The following is a 16,895-nucleotide window of genomic DNA, read 5'->3' on the forward strand; positions in this document are numbered from 1 at the left end:
TCACCGGCACTCTCAAAGCAATACTTTCTTGAAAAATATTTGTTTTTATTAATCTAACACTCCTTGTCTCCTGTAAATGCTGGTCTGTAATCTTTATCCACCACCATTTTGCACGTTTCTGGTGCATTTTGTTAGTGCACTTTGTGTCTTAGCAGCTCTCTTCTGTAAAATTATTCTTCTAACTTCTGAATTTGGAACCGTCCAATTTAAGGTGAATCGTCTGTGGTTTTGAATATCTGGGAAGTAATCTCAGAGGCTCAGAAAGTTACCTAACCTTGAACTTTACTTTGATCCCAGTCACTGCATTGCCGCAATTTTTGTTTCTGCAGCTGTTTAAGCTGGAAGATCAGAGAAAGCATCGCCTGGAAGACTTGGCCACGCTTATTCAGAAGATCTACCGTGGATGGAAGTGCCGTACCCACTTCTTGTTGATGAGGAAGAGCCAGATCATTATTTCGGCTTGGACGAAGAGATATTTCGTAAGTGGCTTTCATAAAAGTCTCTATTCACAAGAATCTCTCCCAGCACTTTAAGGAGAGGTGGTAGAATAAGGGGTAGGCCATTTAGAACTGAGATGAGGAAAAACTTTTTCAGTCAGAGAGTTGTGAATCTGTGGAATTCTCTGCCTCGGAAGGCAGTGGAGGCCAATTCTCTGAATGCATTCAAGAGAGAGCTGGATAGAGCTCTTAAGGATAGCGGAGTCAGGGGGTATGGGGAGAAGGCAGGAACGGGGTACTGATTGAGAATGATCAGCCATGATCACATTGAATGGCGGTGCTGGCTCGAAGGGCTGAATGGCCTCCTCCTGCACCTATTGTCTATTGAGGTGGCCCTGGAGGTTTAGTGGTGTTGCTATCTCTCTCTTCCCATTTTCTTCCAAGGTCAGGCACAACAAAGTCAAATCCCACCTGCTACTATAGAAGCAACAGAAACAACAACAGCAGCGTACATTTCTACAGCACTTTTATCACGGTCAATCAAACCCAAGGCACTTCCATAGGTGTGTTGTCAAATACAATATGATGCTAAATCACATAGAATTAAATTAAAACAGGTGACAGCAGCTGTGAGATGGAGATCGCCTGTGAACAGCTTTACGTATTCCCTTTTTGGACAAAAGTTACAAATCTTGGGAGAAAACAAAGGTATCCTCCCTGTAAGTAAAAACCTCAAATTTCAGCAGGTACTTTCGATGTTTTTTTCTAAAAAATCTGCACTAAGCAAAATGTTAAAGACTGATAGTGAACTCCCATTTCTGCAAGGCTACTCCCTGATCATCCAGCATTAGATAATCATTCATGGCTATTTATGATATTTCATTTCTTCACCTTAAATTGCTGGATATTTAACCATATCCACTTCAAAACTGGTCACATTTTCCAAGTAGTGTAAGAAAATATCTGCAGATGCTGGTACAAATCGAAGGTATTTATTTCACAAAATGCTTGGAGTAACTCAGCAGGTCAGGCAGCATCTCAGGAGAGAAGGAATGGGTGATGTTTCGGGTCGAGACCCTTCTTCAGACTGATGTCAGGTGGGCCCCACCTGACATCAGTCTGAAGAAGGGTCTCCGCCCGAAACGTCACCCATTCCTTCTCTCCTGAGATGCTGCCTGACCTGCTGAGTTACTCCAGCATTTTGTGAAATAAACATTTTCCAAGTGAATCCTGTGGCGGTAAAACGACAGGAAACATGGAAAAAAATAAGGGATTGATATGAATTATTTTATCATTCATGGCTACATATGGATGCCCTAATTTGATTAGACCATATTAATGTTTTAAAATGTGCTTGATATACTAGTTGAGATTTCACTGCCCCCTATAACAGGAAGGCATTGGAGAGATCCCCTATGATCTGTCCGCAGTGAAATAATAAAACATTTTATAAAATGATGCAGTGGGTGGCCCAGTGACAAAACCGGTCGAGTTGCTACCCCACAGAACCCGCGGCCAAGGTTCGATTCTGATCTTGGGTCCTGTCTGTTTGGAATGTGCACATCCCCCCCTACAACTGCGTGGGTTTCCTGCACACGCTCTTAATTTCCTCCCACATCCCAAAGACGTGTGGGTTTGTAGGTTTAATTGGCCTCTGCAAACTTCCCTGATGTGTAGGGAGTGGATAGGAAAATGGGATAACGTGGAACTAGTATGAACGGATGATCGATGGTCGCCATGGGCCGAAGGGCCTGTTTCCTTGCTGTATCTCTAAATTAAACTAAACGAACTTAAAACTTCAGACATTACCCTCAATACAAAGACAGAATCTTCTCTTCTGATTCCCAGCAAGTCAGCTGTCACGTAAATGCCCTTGACACAAATAAGTTAGAGAGGTTATTAAAATAATGTAAACTAAGCATTTTTCAAGGATACGTTGGCATGTTTTTATTCTGGGAACTTGTGAGTGTGGTGTGGATTACAGCTCAGCAAATACCCTACCTTCTTGTAGTGCTGGTACATAAAAAGTTAAGACGAACTGATGTTTCCCAGTGGAATGATGGAAGTGTAAGAGGCAAAATTTAGACGTGACCTTGAAGTCATTAAAGTGAGACACCTGCCATTAAATATTCCCTGGAGCACAATGCTTTCAGCAGTCTCCTGACTGTTGGGCCTTATATTAATAAGATATGGGAATTCAAGGTTAGCCTTTATTCTCAAGTTCCTTTCTTTGGGCAGTAGCTGACCGACCATGTTTGTTATTTTATTTTATCAGCACAGCAATGAATGGGTTAACACATGATGAGCATTTACCGGCACTGGGTCTGTACTCGCTAGAGTTTAGAAGGATGAGGGGGGGGACCTCATTGAAACTTACCGAATAGTGAAAGACCTAGATAGAGTGGATGTGGAGAGGATGTTTCCACTAGTGGGAGTCTGGGACCAGAGGCCATTGCCTCAGAATAAAACGACATTCCTTTGGAAAAGAGATGAGAAGAAATTTATTTTGTCAGAGGGTGGTGAATCTATGAAAATCATTGCCACAGCCAAGGCTGTGGGGGCCATGTTAATGGATATATTTAAGGTGGAGATTGATAGATTCTTGATTAGTATGGGTGTCGGAGGTTTTTGGGAGGATGGGGTTGAGAGGGAGAGATAGATCAGCATGATTGAATAGGTTGGGCCGAATGGCCTCATTCTGCTCTACAACTTATGAACATAAACTAATTGCATTGTTGCTTTGTAATGTGAGTGAAAAAGACATAGAGAGAGCGAGATTTTGTCTCAGTCTCGTCATGTGTGTTAATATACGTAATTCCTTGAATGCAGATTGTGCGCGCACGATAGGGTTTTCAAAAAAGTCTTGCGTGGTTTAGGTGATTTTAAAGGATGTTCCTTCTGCCTGTCAGCCGCAATCGCTGGCTCTATGCCAACCCAGTCCACCCACATCAGCACCACTACCCCCATCCACAGTCCTTGTTTAAAGAGCAAAAATATGCACAACTCCAGTTATCAGAGCCACACTGTGTCCCAGCACAGCAATCTATTTGGCTGTGATATTTTCCGTGATATCTGCAAATTAGCCTAGGATTCAAGGGTTCTGTTGGACATGAATACACATTTCTAACTTCCCATTCTTCCGGTTGTACCTTGCAAACATGTTGCACTTGCACTGGTGAATGGGTTTTACAAGTACACAGTGCATTGTTCCCACAATGCTGAAAGAAATTTACACTGACTGGATCGAGACATGGTTGGTACTGAGTAATGGTCAAATTAAAATACTATTAAGCTTGTCGATTTGGTGATTGTTCTCATGGCAGACGAACGATGCAATTGGAGAAAAGACATGAAGATGGAAATTAAGCTGCTGGTCTTTCATCGTTTTGTACTCTTGAGTTTTTAAGACCTTGGGAAGAAGTCAAGTGTTAGTAAAATACAACGTATTAAATTATTGTGCACAAGCTTGCTGCCAGCAAGCAGCCTACTTGAGCCGCCTACATTTATCCTGACTTGCATGATTAAACCAAGCACGTTTATTACAGATCCACCATTGTCAACTTGTTGCTCAGTGCTGGCCCGGCTCTGATAATGAGGCCCTGCACAATGTTACAACCTCTCAAACTACAATGTCATGTTCATAAGTTAATCGGTGATAGGAGCAGAATAAGGCCATTCGGCCCCTCAAGTCTACTCCGCCATTCAATCAGTTCTGATCTATCTCTCCCTCCTAACCCCATTCTCCTGCCTTCTCCCTATAACCCCTGATCCCCGTACCAATCAAGAATCTATCTATCTCTGCCTTAAAAATATCCACTGACCTGGTCTCCACAGCAGTCTGTGGCATTGTGTGGGAGAGTCCAGAATAAGCCCTGCCCTCAAAGCAGCTGTGAAAAACCTTGATATCCAGCATCACAGGTCCATGACAATCACTTTTACTGAAGTGGAGAAAGTACCAACTCTTTGGAAGATATTGATTATGTTTCTAGTGCCGATCGTGCTTTCTCCCTCCTTTTCCCTCTCTTGACTGTCATATGTTGAAAGACTGGAGCGACTAGGCTTGTATACACTGGAATTTAGAAGGATGAGAGGGGATCTTATCGAAACATATAGGATTATTAAGGGGTTGGACACGTTAGAGGCAGGAAACATGTTCCCAAAGTTGGGGGAGTCCAGAACCAGAGGCCACAGTTTAAGAATAAGGGGTAGGCCATTTAGAACAGAGATGAGGAAACACTTTTTCAGTCAGAGAGTTGTATATCTGTGGAATTCTCTGCCTCAGAAGACAGTGGAGGCCAATTCTCTGAATGCATTCAAGAGAGAGCTAGATAGAGCTCTTAAGGATAGCGGAGTCAGGGGGTATGGGGAGAAGGCAGGAACGGGGTACTGATTGAGAATGATCAGCCATGATCGCATTGAATGGCGGTGCTGGCTCGAAGGGCCGAATGGCCTACTCCTGCACCTATTGTCTATTGTCTATTGAATGCTGACTAATGGTAGCCTATGTGTTATGTGGTTATTCACCCAACTCATCATGAAATGAGAGTAGCCTTTGAGCAATATCCCACTTAGTACCGTCCTCATCCGAGATCCATGGCAAGCTGTTTACAGCAGCATTTGGTGCATTAGCGTTGGCTCTCAGCTGGCTTTGATCCCTCAATCCCTTCCCTAGATCCATTAACTTCAATGGAACTGAATTTTAGATGAGAAGGTGGCGCAGCGGTAGAGTTGCTGCCTTACAGGGCCACAGACTCAGGTTCAGACTCAGACTCAGGTTTGATCCTGACTACAGGTGCTTGGCTGCACAGAGTTTGTATGTTCTCCCCGTGAACTGCGTGGGTTTTCTCGGGAATCTCCGGTTCTCTCCCACACTCCAAAGATCTGCGGGCTTGTCGGCTATTTGGCTTAGTATAATTGTAAATTGTCTCCAGTGTGTAGGATAGTGTTAGTGTATGGTGTATCACTGGTCGACGTGGACCTGGTAGGCCGAAGAACCTATTTCTGCACTGTATCTCAACTAAACTAAAGTAAACATCTTGGATACCAAAATACTACATGTTTACTGCTTCTAACTCTGGCAATTGAGTCCAGTTGTACTTATACTTCTCCTGGGCTGGCATTAGCTAACTGGGGATAAAAGCCATTATCATTTTGATATGCATGGCATATCTTTCTCATTGACCAGTGATCCAGCAAGTTGGTCACCCATTCTTACTCGAGTGATATTAAGCAACAGTTATCATCTGGCGGTTGCCATACTGACTTGAGGATTTTGATTAGTTTGGTATTAGTATTAGTTGGTATTAGTTTGCTTTAAGAAAATATCAAAGCTTCTCTTTGAATTTTTTTTCAATACAGCAACAGAAGAAATATCTAAGGCTCAAGATGGTGACCTTGCGTATCCAGTCATATATCAGAGGATGGAAGGTAAGTTATTCCATTCAGTCGTAAAAGTAATTTTCCTTCAAATAATTTGCTACAATTTGTTTGTCACTTTGTTAGTTTGTACTTATCCGAAATACAGCCAAAACGGTATACAATTTTAGGCCCACCTTACTCACCATTGGCCTGCGGTTCAAATGGTTGTTATATTTTAAAAGTTATTCACTATTTAAACTTAAAAAATCACTTTTTAAACTTAAAAAATCACTTTTTAAACTTTAAAAATCACTTTTTAAACTTTAATAAATCACTTTTTAAACTTTAATAAATCCCTTTTCCACTTGCCCCGCCTGTCAGCCGCACCTGTGCAGTAATACCTCCGTGTTCGACGTCACAATGGGAACCCAACGTGTCCGCGCCTGCGTTGATCTGATACTTATCATATCATATCATATCATATACAGCCGGAAACAGGCCTTTTCGGCCCACCAAGTCCGTGCCGCCCAGCGATCCCCGTACATTAACACTATCCTGCACCCACTAGGGACAATTTTTACATTTACCCAGCCAATTAACCTACAGACCTGTACGTCTTTGGAGTGTGGGAGGAAACCGAATATCTCGGAGAAAACCCACGCAGGTCACGGGGAGAACGTACAAACTCCTTACAGTGCAGCACCCGTAGTCAGGATCGAACCTGAGTCTCCGGCGCTGTATTCGCTGTAAAGCAGCAACTCTACCGCTGCGCTACCGTGCCGCCCTAAGATACTTACATAAGATGGCCGCCGGATCCGCCTCCACGGGTTGCTCTGGACGCCGCGATGGCCGTCTGGGGCCGGGGTGTGGCTCCCTCTCCTCTTTCCTCTCCCCCCTCGCCCGCCCTCGGCCCCGGGGGACAGTCCCCAGCCGGCAACGGGTTCACAGGTCGTCCCCCCGTTGTGGGAGGGTTGCCGGGCCCACAGGGGAGGTTTGCACCCAATGGGTCCACACCCGTCTAGCTTCTAATAAAAATGATTAAATATTTAAAAGTCTTCTTCTTGTTTATCTCTAATTTAAGTTGAATCCATGCGAAAGAATAAAAGGTACCCCAAAATTGCAAATGGATGTTTCCAGTATTAACTACACCCTGTTAAGGATGTATAAGAAAATAACTGCAGATGCTGGTGCAAATTGAAAGTATTTATTCACAAAATGCTGGAGTAACTCAGCAGGTCAGGCAGCATCTCGGGAGAGAAGGAATGGATGACGTTTCAGGTCGAGACCTTCGGGTCTGAAGAAGGGTCTCGACCCGAAACGTCACCCATTCCTTCTCTCCCGAGATGCTGCCTGACCTGCTGAGTTACTCCAGCATTTTGTGAATAAATACCTTGTTAAGGATATCTGTTTGAGACTTTTCTTGTTCACTTGTTCCTTGTGGGATGGATAGAAGATCAGATGCCAAATTTAAGAAATGTGTAAGAAGGAACTGCAGATGCTGGTTTAAACCGAAGATAGACACAAAATGCTGGAGTAACTCAGCGGGACAGGCAGCATCTCTGGAGAGAAGGAATGGGTGACGTTTTGGGTCGAGTCCCTTCTTCAGACTGGTTAGGGAGAAGGGAAACGAGAGATATAGACGGTAATATGGAGAGATAAAGAACAATGAATGAAAGATATGCAAAAAGTAACGATGATAAAGGAAACAGGCCATTGTAAGCTGTTTGTTGGGTGAAAACGAGAAGCTGGTGCGACTTGGGTGGGGGAGGGATAGAGAGAGAGATTGATTTTGATTCTTTTAAAAATATTTTCACATGTGCACATACTTCAAGACTGTAAAAGTCAGTGCTCTTTGTTGCAGTGAAGCATTCCATCTATAGGAAGGAGGAAGCATTAAAGATATTGCCGCATATTAAGGCAGATAAATCCCTTGGTCTGACGGGATCTATTCCAAGATGCTACGGGTGAGAAGGGTAAAGATTGATGAGGCTCTCATGGTGATTTTGTTCGGCAGGTTTTGTAGGCATAGGGTTATCTGGCACAATTGGAGGAACAGCACCTCATATTTTGCTTGGGCAGCTTACACCCCAGCAGTATGAACATTGACTTCTCTGACACAAGTAACCCTTTCGTCACACATTCCCTCTCTCTCAATCCCTCCCCCTTCCCAGTTCTCCAACCAAACTGACAGTCTCCGACTACATTTTATCTCTGTTTGCTTTGTTGTTACCTTCTCCCAGCTAACAATGATCTATTCTACATTTTCCTTGATCTGCATCCCCTTTGTCCTGTTTTCACACCTTGCACTTCCTTATCTTTGTATCTCCCGCCTCCCTGACATCAGTCTGCAGAAGGGTCTCGACCCAAAACGTCGCCCATTCATTCTCTCCAGAGATGCTGCCTGTCCCGCTGAGTTACTCCAGCACTTTGTGTCTATCTTCAGGTTACCTGGCACGCCAGGCAGTGTTTAAAAGGAAGTTGGACAGGTACTCGGATAGTCAGGGAGTAGAAGGAAAGGGGCTTGATGCAGGCAGATGGGATCGCCATAGATACACAACATGATCAGCATGGACGAGGTGGGCCGAACAGCCTGTTTCCATGTTGTACAGATCTATGACTCTATGACTGTCAGCCAACGGGGCAACAATCAAAGCTGAACTAAAACCTGGAGAAGGCGTGCCACTATGTTGGGCATCTGATGAAGGAAAGGAAAGAGAATTCTACTTTCTGAGCAGAAGGGTCTCGACCCGAAACGTCACCCATTCCATCTCTCCAGAGATGCTGCCTGAGTTACTCCAGCATTCTGTGTCTAACTCCCATATATTTCTTTTCTTTTCTCCCTGCACGCTGCCCATTTTCCGCACTGTAGGCACGCAAACTCTTGCGAGAACTGAAGCACCAGAAACGTTGTGTGGAGTCGGTGACAACCATTGCAGCCTACTGGCGAGGGACTCAGGTACGACGAGTTACTGTGGACTATTGCAACTCATTGTATTAAAACTGAAGCAACTTTGACCACGTTCACCTCTCCGTGGAAGAAAGTCCTTCTTTACTGCACAGTTGTCCAATGTTCATTTTGTTAAATGTTTATGTTTTTCCCTTGGCTTCACCTAATTTCTCTTGTACTGCTTCCGTTTTCTCCCCTCTGCTTCCATTCTCCGTAATAACTATTCTGTGGGGGATAAAAACGGAAAACAAAATTGCAGGCTCGAAAGGATTTGAGGCAACTGAAGGAGGCGGCTAGGCATAAAAACGCTATTGCTGTTATATGGGCTTACTGGCTTAGATACGAGGTATTTTTCAACATCGGACCCTCATCTCATCCATCCCACCCCTCTCTCTTACACGTGTCTTCAGTGCTCACAATAAAAGCATGGTGAAAGAGGCAATACTCTTTTTCTCGGAATAGTTCGGTTGCTAACGCAATAATCTGCTGCATTCCATTGAAGAGCTCAGCATGTGGATGTGTTACCTTGAAAACTGCATTTTGTGGGGTGAAATATCGCAGTGACTTACTGACCACCTTAATTAATTCAAGGCCTGGCTGTGAGATGTTGCTGAACCTCTAGGGTACACACAGTTATTGACATCACGCAGCTGGATAGTGCTTTAGTCAGCCAACGGTTGCTGGTCTGTTTATGAAAGGAAACAATTTTGCATACTTACTCAGCGAAGTTAATTAGTTGCAAGACCCAGTCTCAGAGATGACGGCAAACTTGACCCCCCAGTGTACTCTGCTGCCAAGACTTACTCGGGAGGGCAGAAGGAGAGGAGAAGATGAGGGCTGGATGATGAATTAATCTTGGCTTTGAGAACAAAGCAGAGCGCATGTGCACAGTGTTTGCCTGTACCACTGATCATGTGTGGGAAGATGGGGAAGGGGAGGTGCTGAGCTTGAAGAGTACCAGGAGTAGGGGTTGAGAGGTGCAGTGGAGAAGGGATTGGTGTAGCAAATTGCCATGATATTGGAGGAAATTCAGCACTGCATCCCTTCACTCCAGAACCTGGCTACTCAATCAAAGCTTCACGGGACCAGAATATATGGCTCAGGTTCAGGTTGTTATTGATTTGTATTCTGATGAAACACTTGAGTTTGGGGTGTGCTATACTGGAATAGCAGAGAACCTGATCCAGTCAGGAAGAGTTGCTTAATATTGTGGGCACCTAAAGGGCATTTTGGGATTGCTATATGTACATCCGTGTCTGCGATCAGTATGGAAAAGAAGTTTAGTTTAGTTTATTTGGAGATAGAGCGTGGAAACAGGCCTTCTGGCCCACCGAGTCCACGCTGACCAGCGAATCCTGCACACGAACACTATCCTACACACAGTAGGGACAATTTAAATTTATACCAAGACAATTAGCCTACAAACTTGTATGTCTTTGACATTGTAGAAAACCCATGCAGGTCACGGGGAGTACGTACAAACTCCGTACAGACAGCACCCGTAGTCAGGCTCGAACCTGGGACTCCAGGTCTCTGTAAGGCAGCAACTCTACCATTGCGCCACCGTGCTGAATTTTATGTTCTTGGATTGGATCAGTGTCGTATTGGCCATAGCCAGGTCAGGCTTTAATTTTAATCCAAGGAGACACACAATACGGTATATTCATGTACAAATGAACAAGATTATAGCACAGGCCAACACAGCTAAAGAGAAATCCCATTCCTGCAAGAAAGATGCTATTATTAGAATGCCTCATGTTTTAATATTCATTCTTATTCAAAGTCTGTGCATGGTATGATGTTGTGGTTCAGGGACGATGTTAGGAGGCCTTTCACAATCTGGAATCTTTCAGTGACTTGGAAATAGAACAATCAGCCTTACTGTGTACAACACCTTGGAAAACAGTCAAATGCATTTTTGCCACAAATTGGAATAAGGGGAACTTGTGGCATTTCCCCCTTGAGCGAGAGAGGAGAAATCAAGATAACAATCAATCAATATAAATATCATTCAATTTTACACACCATCACCATCAAAATTTATATCCTAAGCGATGGATAAGAGTCAGAATTTTTTTGCATCAGTATAAAATGTGGTTTTAAAAAGGGAATTTATCTGTAACTATAGTTAGAATTCTCATGCCCATATTCCCTTTGAGACCTTTAAAGAATCTGAGGAATTATAGTTAGTACATTGTTTTGACTGTACATACTTGGCCAATAAACTTATTCAAACTCAATTCAAACTCAAACTCAAGTGAAACAAATTTGTCTTCTATCCGTGTTGTGACAGCAGGGTTGGAAAGGAGTTTTCAACTTGTTTAACACTCTTTAAATGGTCAATTGTTTGTGACAAGACTAGTGGTATTGCGTGTGGATATTCAATAAAATAGTTCCAATATTCATTAGGTTAGAAGGCTGATTACCTAAAATTTTTGAATTCAGAGTCTAGAAGGCTGTAATAAACCTTTTTTGAAACATACAGCAAAGATGAAGACACTTTTGCATCCTGGATGATAGCAGAAAGCATCACCAAGGCAGTCACTGTTGAACCAGCAACGGAGGACAGCAAAAAAGCTGGGATAGGTTGAACCTATGTGGATTCACATCGATATACACTTTATATGAAGCAAATAAGTGGCACTAAAAGAGAAATTGTTCAACGTGAACAAGTTCAGTCAAGTGAAGTGAAGTGGAGAGAATGGCTGAGCTTTTATCTGAAAGAGGCAAAATCTCTCAGGCAGTCCTGGTATGGGATGGTGATAGGGTGAGATTGGGCATCCATGGGGAAATGAGCCGGCTGGGTGAGGCAGTGGCAAACTGTTAAAGTGGCAGAAGGCAACAAAAGTGTTGCAGATGTAGACAAAGGGTGAAAGAACAGAGATGAGGTAGGATGATAAGAGCAGGCTGAATCAATAAGTCTGCCAGGACAATCCTGCACGTGGATCTCAGGAGGAGGAGATAGAAATAGAGGGAAGTGTCGGGAGGTCCAAATGAGAAGTTTGCCCTTGCCCAGGTAGCCAACATGATTTTTGCAAATTAAATTCCAGCGGGGAAAGGGCATAAAGTGCTGCAGGAACTCAGCAGGTAAGGTAGCGCCTCTGGAGAACTTGGAAAAGGTGATGTTTCGTGCCGTGGCCCTTCCTCAGCTCCAGCGGAATCTCTGAATAATGTGGAAACTCTGAACGTCCATTTACAAAAGTTAAAGTGTTTAACACCGAGACTTCTGGCCACATATAAAACAGATGCGTATATGTAGACACCTGCTTTGGTCTGGATTCTCTTGTGGAATTGAAGAGTTGAAAATGCAGTGGTTGAACTTGTGATGTTTAATGTAATGTAATCTACAGCTCTAGATTTGGCCAGAAGCGGCAAGATACCGTTAAAGCTTATTATCGATTTCTTCATAGACTTTGGTTTACAGAGCTGTGATGTTTTTTTTGTGTGAATATTTATACCTGCTTGTGTGGCATGCTTTATTAAATTTTGCTTCATTTCTCTCATTGATTTTTGGGGGCATCCTTTACCTGCTTCTCTATTTTAATCTACCAATCGATCTCTTCGTTCATTATGTGCGACCTTCTAGGCACGGAGAGAATTGAAACGCCTTAAGGAGGAGGCCAGGCGTAAACATGCGGTTGCTGTCATTTGGGCTTACTGGCTTGGACTGAAGGTACTTCCGCTTTCAACCTCCCTCGCAAGACCATCCCAATGGAAACTGCTTTAACCACTAACCCTGATCTTTCCAGCCTTCCACTAACCCAAATCACTCCCACCCAGCAATTTTTGGTTTGTCTGCACTTTTCACTAAAACCGGCAAAGTTTCATTGAAGCTATTTTGCTGCATTTCTGTTTTTCGGTGTGATACACTTCTATCCTGTCACAGCTAGAGTTTATTAAGGCCACAAGGAACTGCAGATGCTGGTTTACAACAACAACGAAAAGACCCAAAGTGCTGGAGTAATTCATCGGGTCAGGCAGCATCTCTGGAGAATGTGGAGAGGAGGCATTTTGGGTCGGGTCTCTTCTTCAGACTCCTCTGCCTGTCTGGGAAGAGAACCATTCTGCTGAAGGGTCTTTGACCTGAAACATTAACCTTATTTCTCTTCCCACAGATGCGGTCTGACCTGTTGAGTATTTCCAGCATTTTCTTTTTTTTAATTTTAAACTTCCAGCACCTGCATTTTGTGTTTGACTTTCAGGTACATAATCAGGGGTTTTCTGACAATATGTGTCAATACACATATGTGTTGGATAATCTTAACGTCTTTAAAATTACTGCTTTCAATCAGCCACGACGCTTGGCTAATCAGTGATCAGTCTAACCACAATTTTTTTTTAAAATTGCTTTGTGAGTTTACCTGCATTCAATGGCAGTATTTTCTTTTCAATCTTGGCACAGATGAATATCAGGATTCCTCAATCATCTGTTTAGGTTGGTATATTTAAAAAAGGGTGTTGTAGGCTTAGCTTAGATTGTCCTAAAATCCTTTAACCAGGCCCATGGCAAGGGCTTTTCAGCACCCGACACCACTCTGAGCACCATGACGGAAATTAATAGACAATAGACAATAGGTGCAGGAGTAGGCCATTCAGCTCTTCACACCAGCACCACCATTCACTGTGATCATGGGTGATCATCCACAATCAGTACCCCGTTCTTCCTTCTCCCCATATCCCTTGATTCTGCTATCTTTAAGCGCTCTATCTAACTCTCTCTTAAAAGCATCCAGAGAATTGGCCTCCACTGCCTTCTGAGGCGGAGGATTCCACAGATTCACAAAACTCTGGGTGAAAAAGTTTTTCCTCATCTCCGTTCTAAATGGCCTACCCCTTATTTTTAAACTGTGGCCCCTGGTTCTGGACTCTCCCAACATCGGGAACATGTTTCCTGCCTCCAGCATGTCCAATCGCTTAATAATCTTATATGTTTCAATAAGATCCCCTCTCATCCTTCTAAATTATGTAAAGCCCAGTCCCTCCATTATTTCAACATACAACAGTCCCGCCATCCCGGGAATTAACCTTGTGTCCTACGAGGTTATGTATACCTAATATACCTAATATACATATACCTAATATGTAGGTATATTACACATTGGCTTACAATGCTGTGGGGCCCACAAAAGAATACATTGTAACCTTTACCTCCAATCTTAACATATCTTGAAAAGTGGGGTTACCAAAAATATATCTTGAACATAATAGCCAACTCTGCTGATGTGAAAGACACTGCAGCAAATGTTAATGTCATGAGAGAGTTAATGCACCATTTGTAACTTGAGGCTTTGTTTGTAAAGGTTCATTGTTGGCATCAGTTGGATTAGAAGTATGCAGAGTGGGACTCCCTGGTTATCTGCAACTCCGTGGCCATCCATCGCTTCTTCTCCGTTCATCAATGACCCTTGGCTGCCACGTGTGCTTCTTTCCTCTTTCCATGACCGTGCCCAGCTAGCTTTAGTGCCATTGCACCTCTTCATCCTCAGCTAAACTAACAAACAGAGCCGGATCATGAGAAGGTAGCATTGGCCGCCATTAAAACTGAACTGCAGAAACAAGGAACTGCAGATGCTGGTTTACAATAGAAGAAACAAAGTGCCGGAGTAACTCAATGGTTCAGGGAGCATCTGTGAAGAACATAGATGGGTGGGGTTTTGGGTCAGGCTCCTTCGGACTGAACTCTTTTTAACACAGTCAATAGTTGATTGTTTCGTTGCTACTGCAGTGCAAAGGGCCTGTGTAGCATCCACACAGAGTGACATTATTAAAATGAGAAACCTACAGTGTGGGTATCACAGATTAAGATCCATGTCATTTTGCTCAATGCCGCAGTGTCCCCGAGTGAGCTTTATGTGAGTCCTTCTGTGGGATTGTGACACATGATTGGGTCCATCATTGGAAAAAAGATGCAACTACACAGGGGAGTTGGATGCCTCATCAGAATCATTGCTTTATTTGAGCTGGAGGTTTAAAGGCCTCAGTAAAGGCAAAGTTCTTTGTTTAATGGTCCGGGAATGAAAGGCGTTGCTTTTCAAAGGGTCCTGGGCATCCTTATACACCAACCACAGCAAATTAATGTACAGTTACTGCCAGCAAGGTAGAAAGTGTAATGTCCGCGGTAAGACCCTGTTGTGACTAGCAGAATGAATATACGTCCGACATCTTGTAAGAAGATTTAATAATAATCCTTCACCAGGAAACTTCTAGAAGATCACCTGGCCTCAGTCACGAGGCAAAAGCACATTTGCCAGCCTCTGCTTTTGGCCATTTATATTACATATATACATCACAGAAAGCAAATGTTCACCAAGCAAATGTTGGCCAATATTGCAATAGTATTTCAGGTCCAGTTGAGTTTATTATTATATGCACAAGTACATTGAAGCACAGGTACAATTAAAAATATCGCTCGTAGCAGAAACATAGACTCCGACAAACACACAAAAATATATACAAAAATTATAAATAAATTGCACGGAAAATTTCTAAAAGAAAGAAAACTGTGCAAAAAACCCATAATGATAGTGTTGGAGGTGGACTGTGGTGTTCCGTTGTTGAGAGAGGATTACAGTTGTGCAGGTTGCATCAAGACCCTGATAGTTGTCGGCAAGCAGCTGTTACTGAACCTGGTGTTTCAGTGTACCATTGAACCTGGTGGTTTGAGCACAAGAGGAAAGAGATCTTACGGAATTACATACAGCTAAGGGGGTGAATGCACCTGAATTATTGAGTAAAGGTCTGGCTCCCCAACTAAGGGGCAGAGGGAGTACAACAGAGCCTCACCAGGATGATGGGCTGTGTGGTGTGACAAAGGAGTAAACAGAATGGGTCTTAGAAGCATGAAAAGTCATCTCATTGACAATTCTTACAGGACTTGACAGGGTAGAGTAGGAACGATATCTCTCCTGGTTGGAGTATCTTCAAAATAGACAATAGACAATAGGTGCAGGAGTAGGCCATTCGGCCCTTCGGCCCTTCGAGCCAGCACCGCCATTCAATGTGATCATGGCTGATCATTCTCAATCAGTACCCCGTTCCTGCCTTCTCCCCATACCCCCTGACTCCACTATCCTTAAGGGCTCTATCTAGCTCTCTCTTGAATAAGGGGATGACCTTTGAGAATAGAGACAATTCTTCACCCAGAGAGTAATCATTGGAATTCACTAGTCATGTGGGCTGTGCAGGCTCAGTTAATGAGCATGCTCAGGCAGAGATTTATATATTTCTGAATGTTAAGTGAATGTCGGCTTGGTGTAAAGATCGGACAGAAACTTGTCAAATGTTGAATGCAGGAGAGGCCAGTGAGCCTCTCCTGCTTTTGTACCACATGTTCTTAGGATCCAGGTTTGCTTGGAAATCTATATTAAGATTGAACTTTCCCCTTCCCTCTCTCCCACTCCCCAAATATAGCATCTCTTTTTCCTGATGTACCTAACAAACATACATTCCATATCCAAACTAACTTACAGGTTAATTAAATTAATAACATGTTGTGAGACATAAAACCATCAACATAAAGGAACTATGCAGAATAGTTCAGATGGCATCCCTGGCAACACAAAACAGAATTTGAATGCACTTCTTAATGCATCAGGCTTCCTTCCCACATGCAAAGTGTAACTTGATCCAAGAGAATGAATGCTGAATAGGTTGCGGCTAGAAGGATACTCAGTTGCACCCTTATCCTTTTATTCACTGTGTACAAGTGCTAAGGAACGTGGTGAATTCCTGTGGATCCAAGCCCATCATTACTGCTAATTGCAAGGTAAATGCACTTTCCAGTTTGGCACAAATCCACACACCGCAGGCATTTAGATAAAAACGTCGCTGAAACATATCTCAGTCCCATTCGCAGAAATAAAGACAGACCCACCGGTTTTATTCCTGGAAGTTCACATGATCCTCATGTACTTGCATAATTTCAGAAAAGGGACAAACATTCAAGTGCATCACTAGAGACAGGAGGTACACACTTTGTAAGGGTCCGAAGAAGGGTCTCGACCCGAAACGTCACCCATTCCTTCTCTCCAGAGATGCTGCCTGTCCCGCTGAGTTACTCCAACATTTTGTGTCTACACACTTTGTTTGTAAGCTTGCTTTCAAATCTGCAAAGTTTCAAACCTGCAAATTTGTTGCCTCTAATGTCTAGGATG

The 16,895-nt window shown here is 43.3% G+C and overlaps 1 protein-coding gene across 3 annotated transcripts in view; it reads left to right on the top strand.

Moving 5' to 3' along the window:
* Positions 1 to 16,895, top strand: part of myo1b (myosin IB) — a 263,983-nt gene that overhangs the window by 229,594 nt on the left and 17,494 nt on the right. Inside the window, exons 20-24 of one of the 3 annotated variants that reach the window (XM_078404126.1) lie at positions 330 to 479; positions 5,796 to 5,864; positions 8,665 to 8,751; positions 9,002 to 9,088; positions 12,329 to 12,415. In XM_078404126.1, coding sequence (XP_078260252.1) covers positions 330 to 479; positions 5,796 to 5,864; positions 8,665 to 8,751; positions 9,002 to 9,088; positions 12,329 to 12,415 — 480 coding nt within the window. The remainder of the gene's footprint in view (positions 1 to 329; positions 480 to 5,795; positions 5,865 to 8,664; positions 8,752 to 9,001; positions 9,089 to 12,328; positions 12,416 to 16,895) is intronic. The other 2 variants (XM_078404124.1, XM_078404125.1) reach the window with 2 other exon arrangements.

This window comes from Rhinoraja longicauda, chromosome 8, assembly GCF_053455715.1.
Source record: "Rhinoraja longicauda isolate Sanriku21f chromosome 8, sRhiLon1.1, whole genome shotgun sequence".
NCBI lineage: Eukaryota > Metazoa > Chordata > Chondrichthyes > Rajiformes > Arhynchobatidae > Rhinoraja > Rhinoraja longicauda.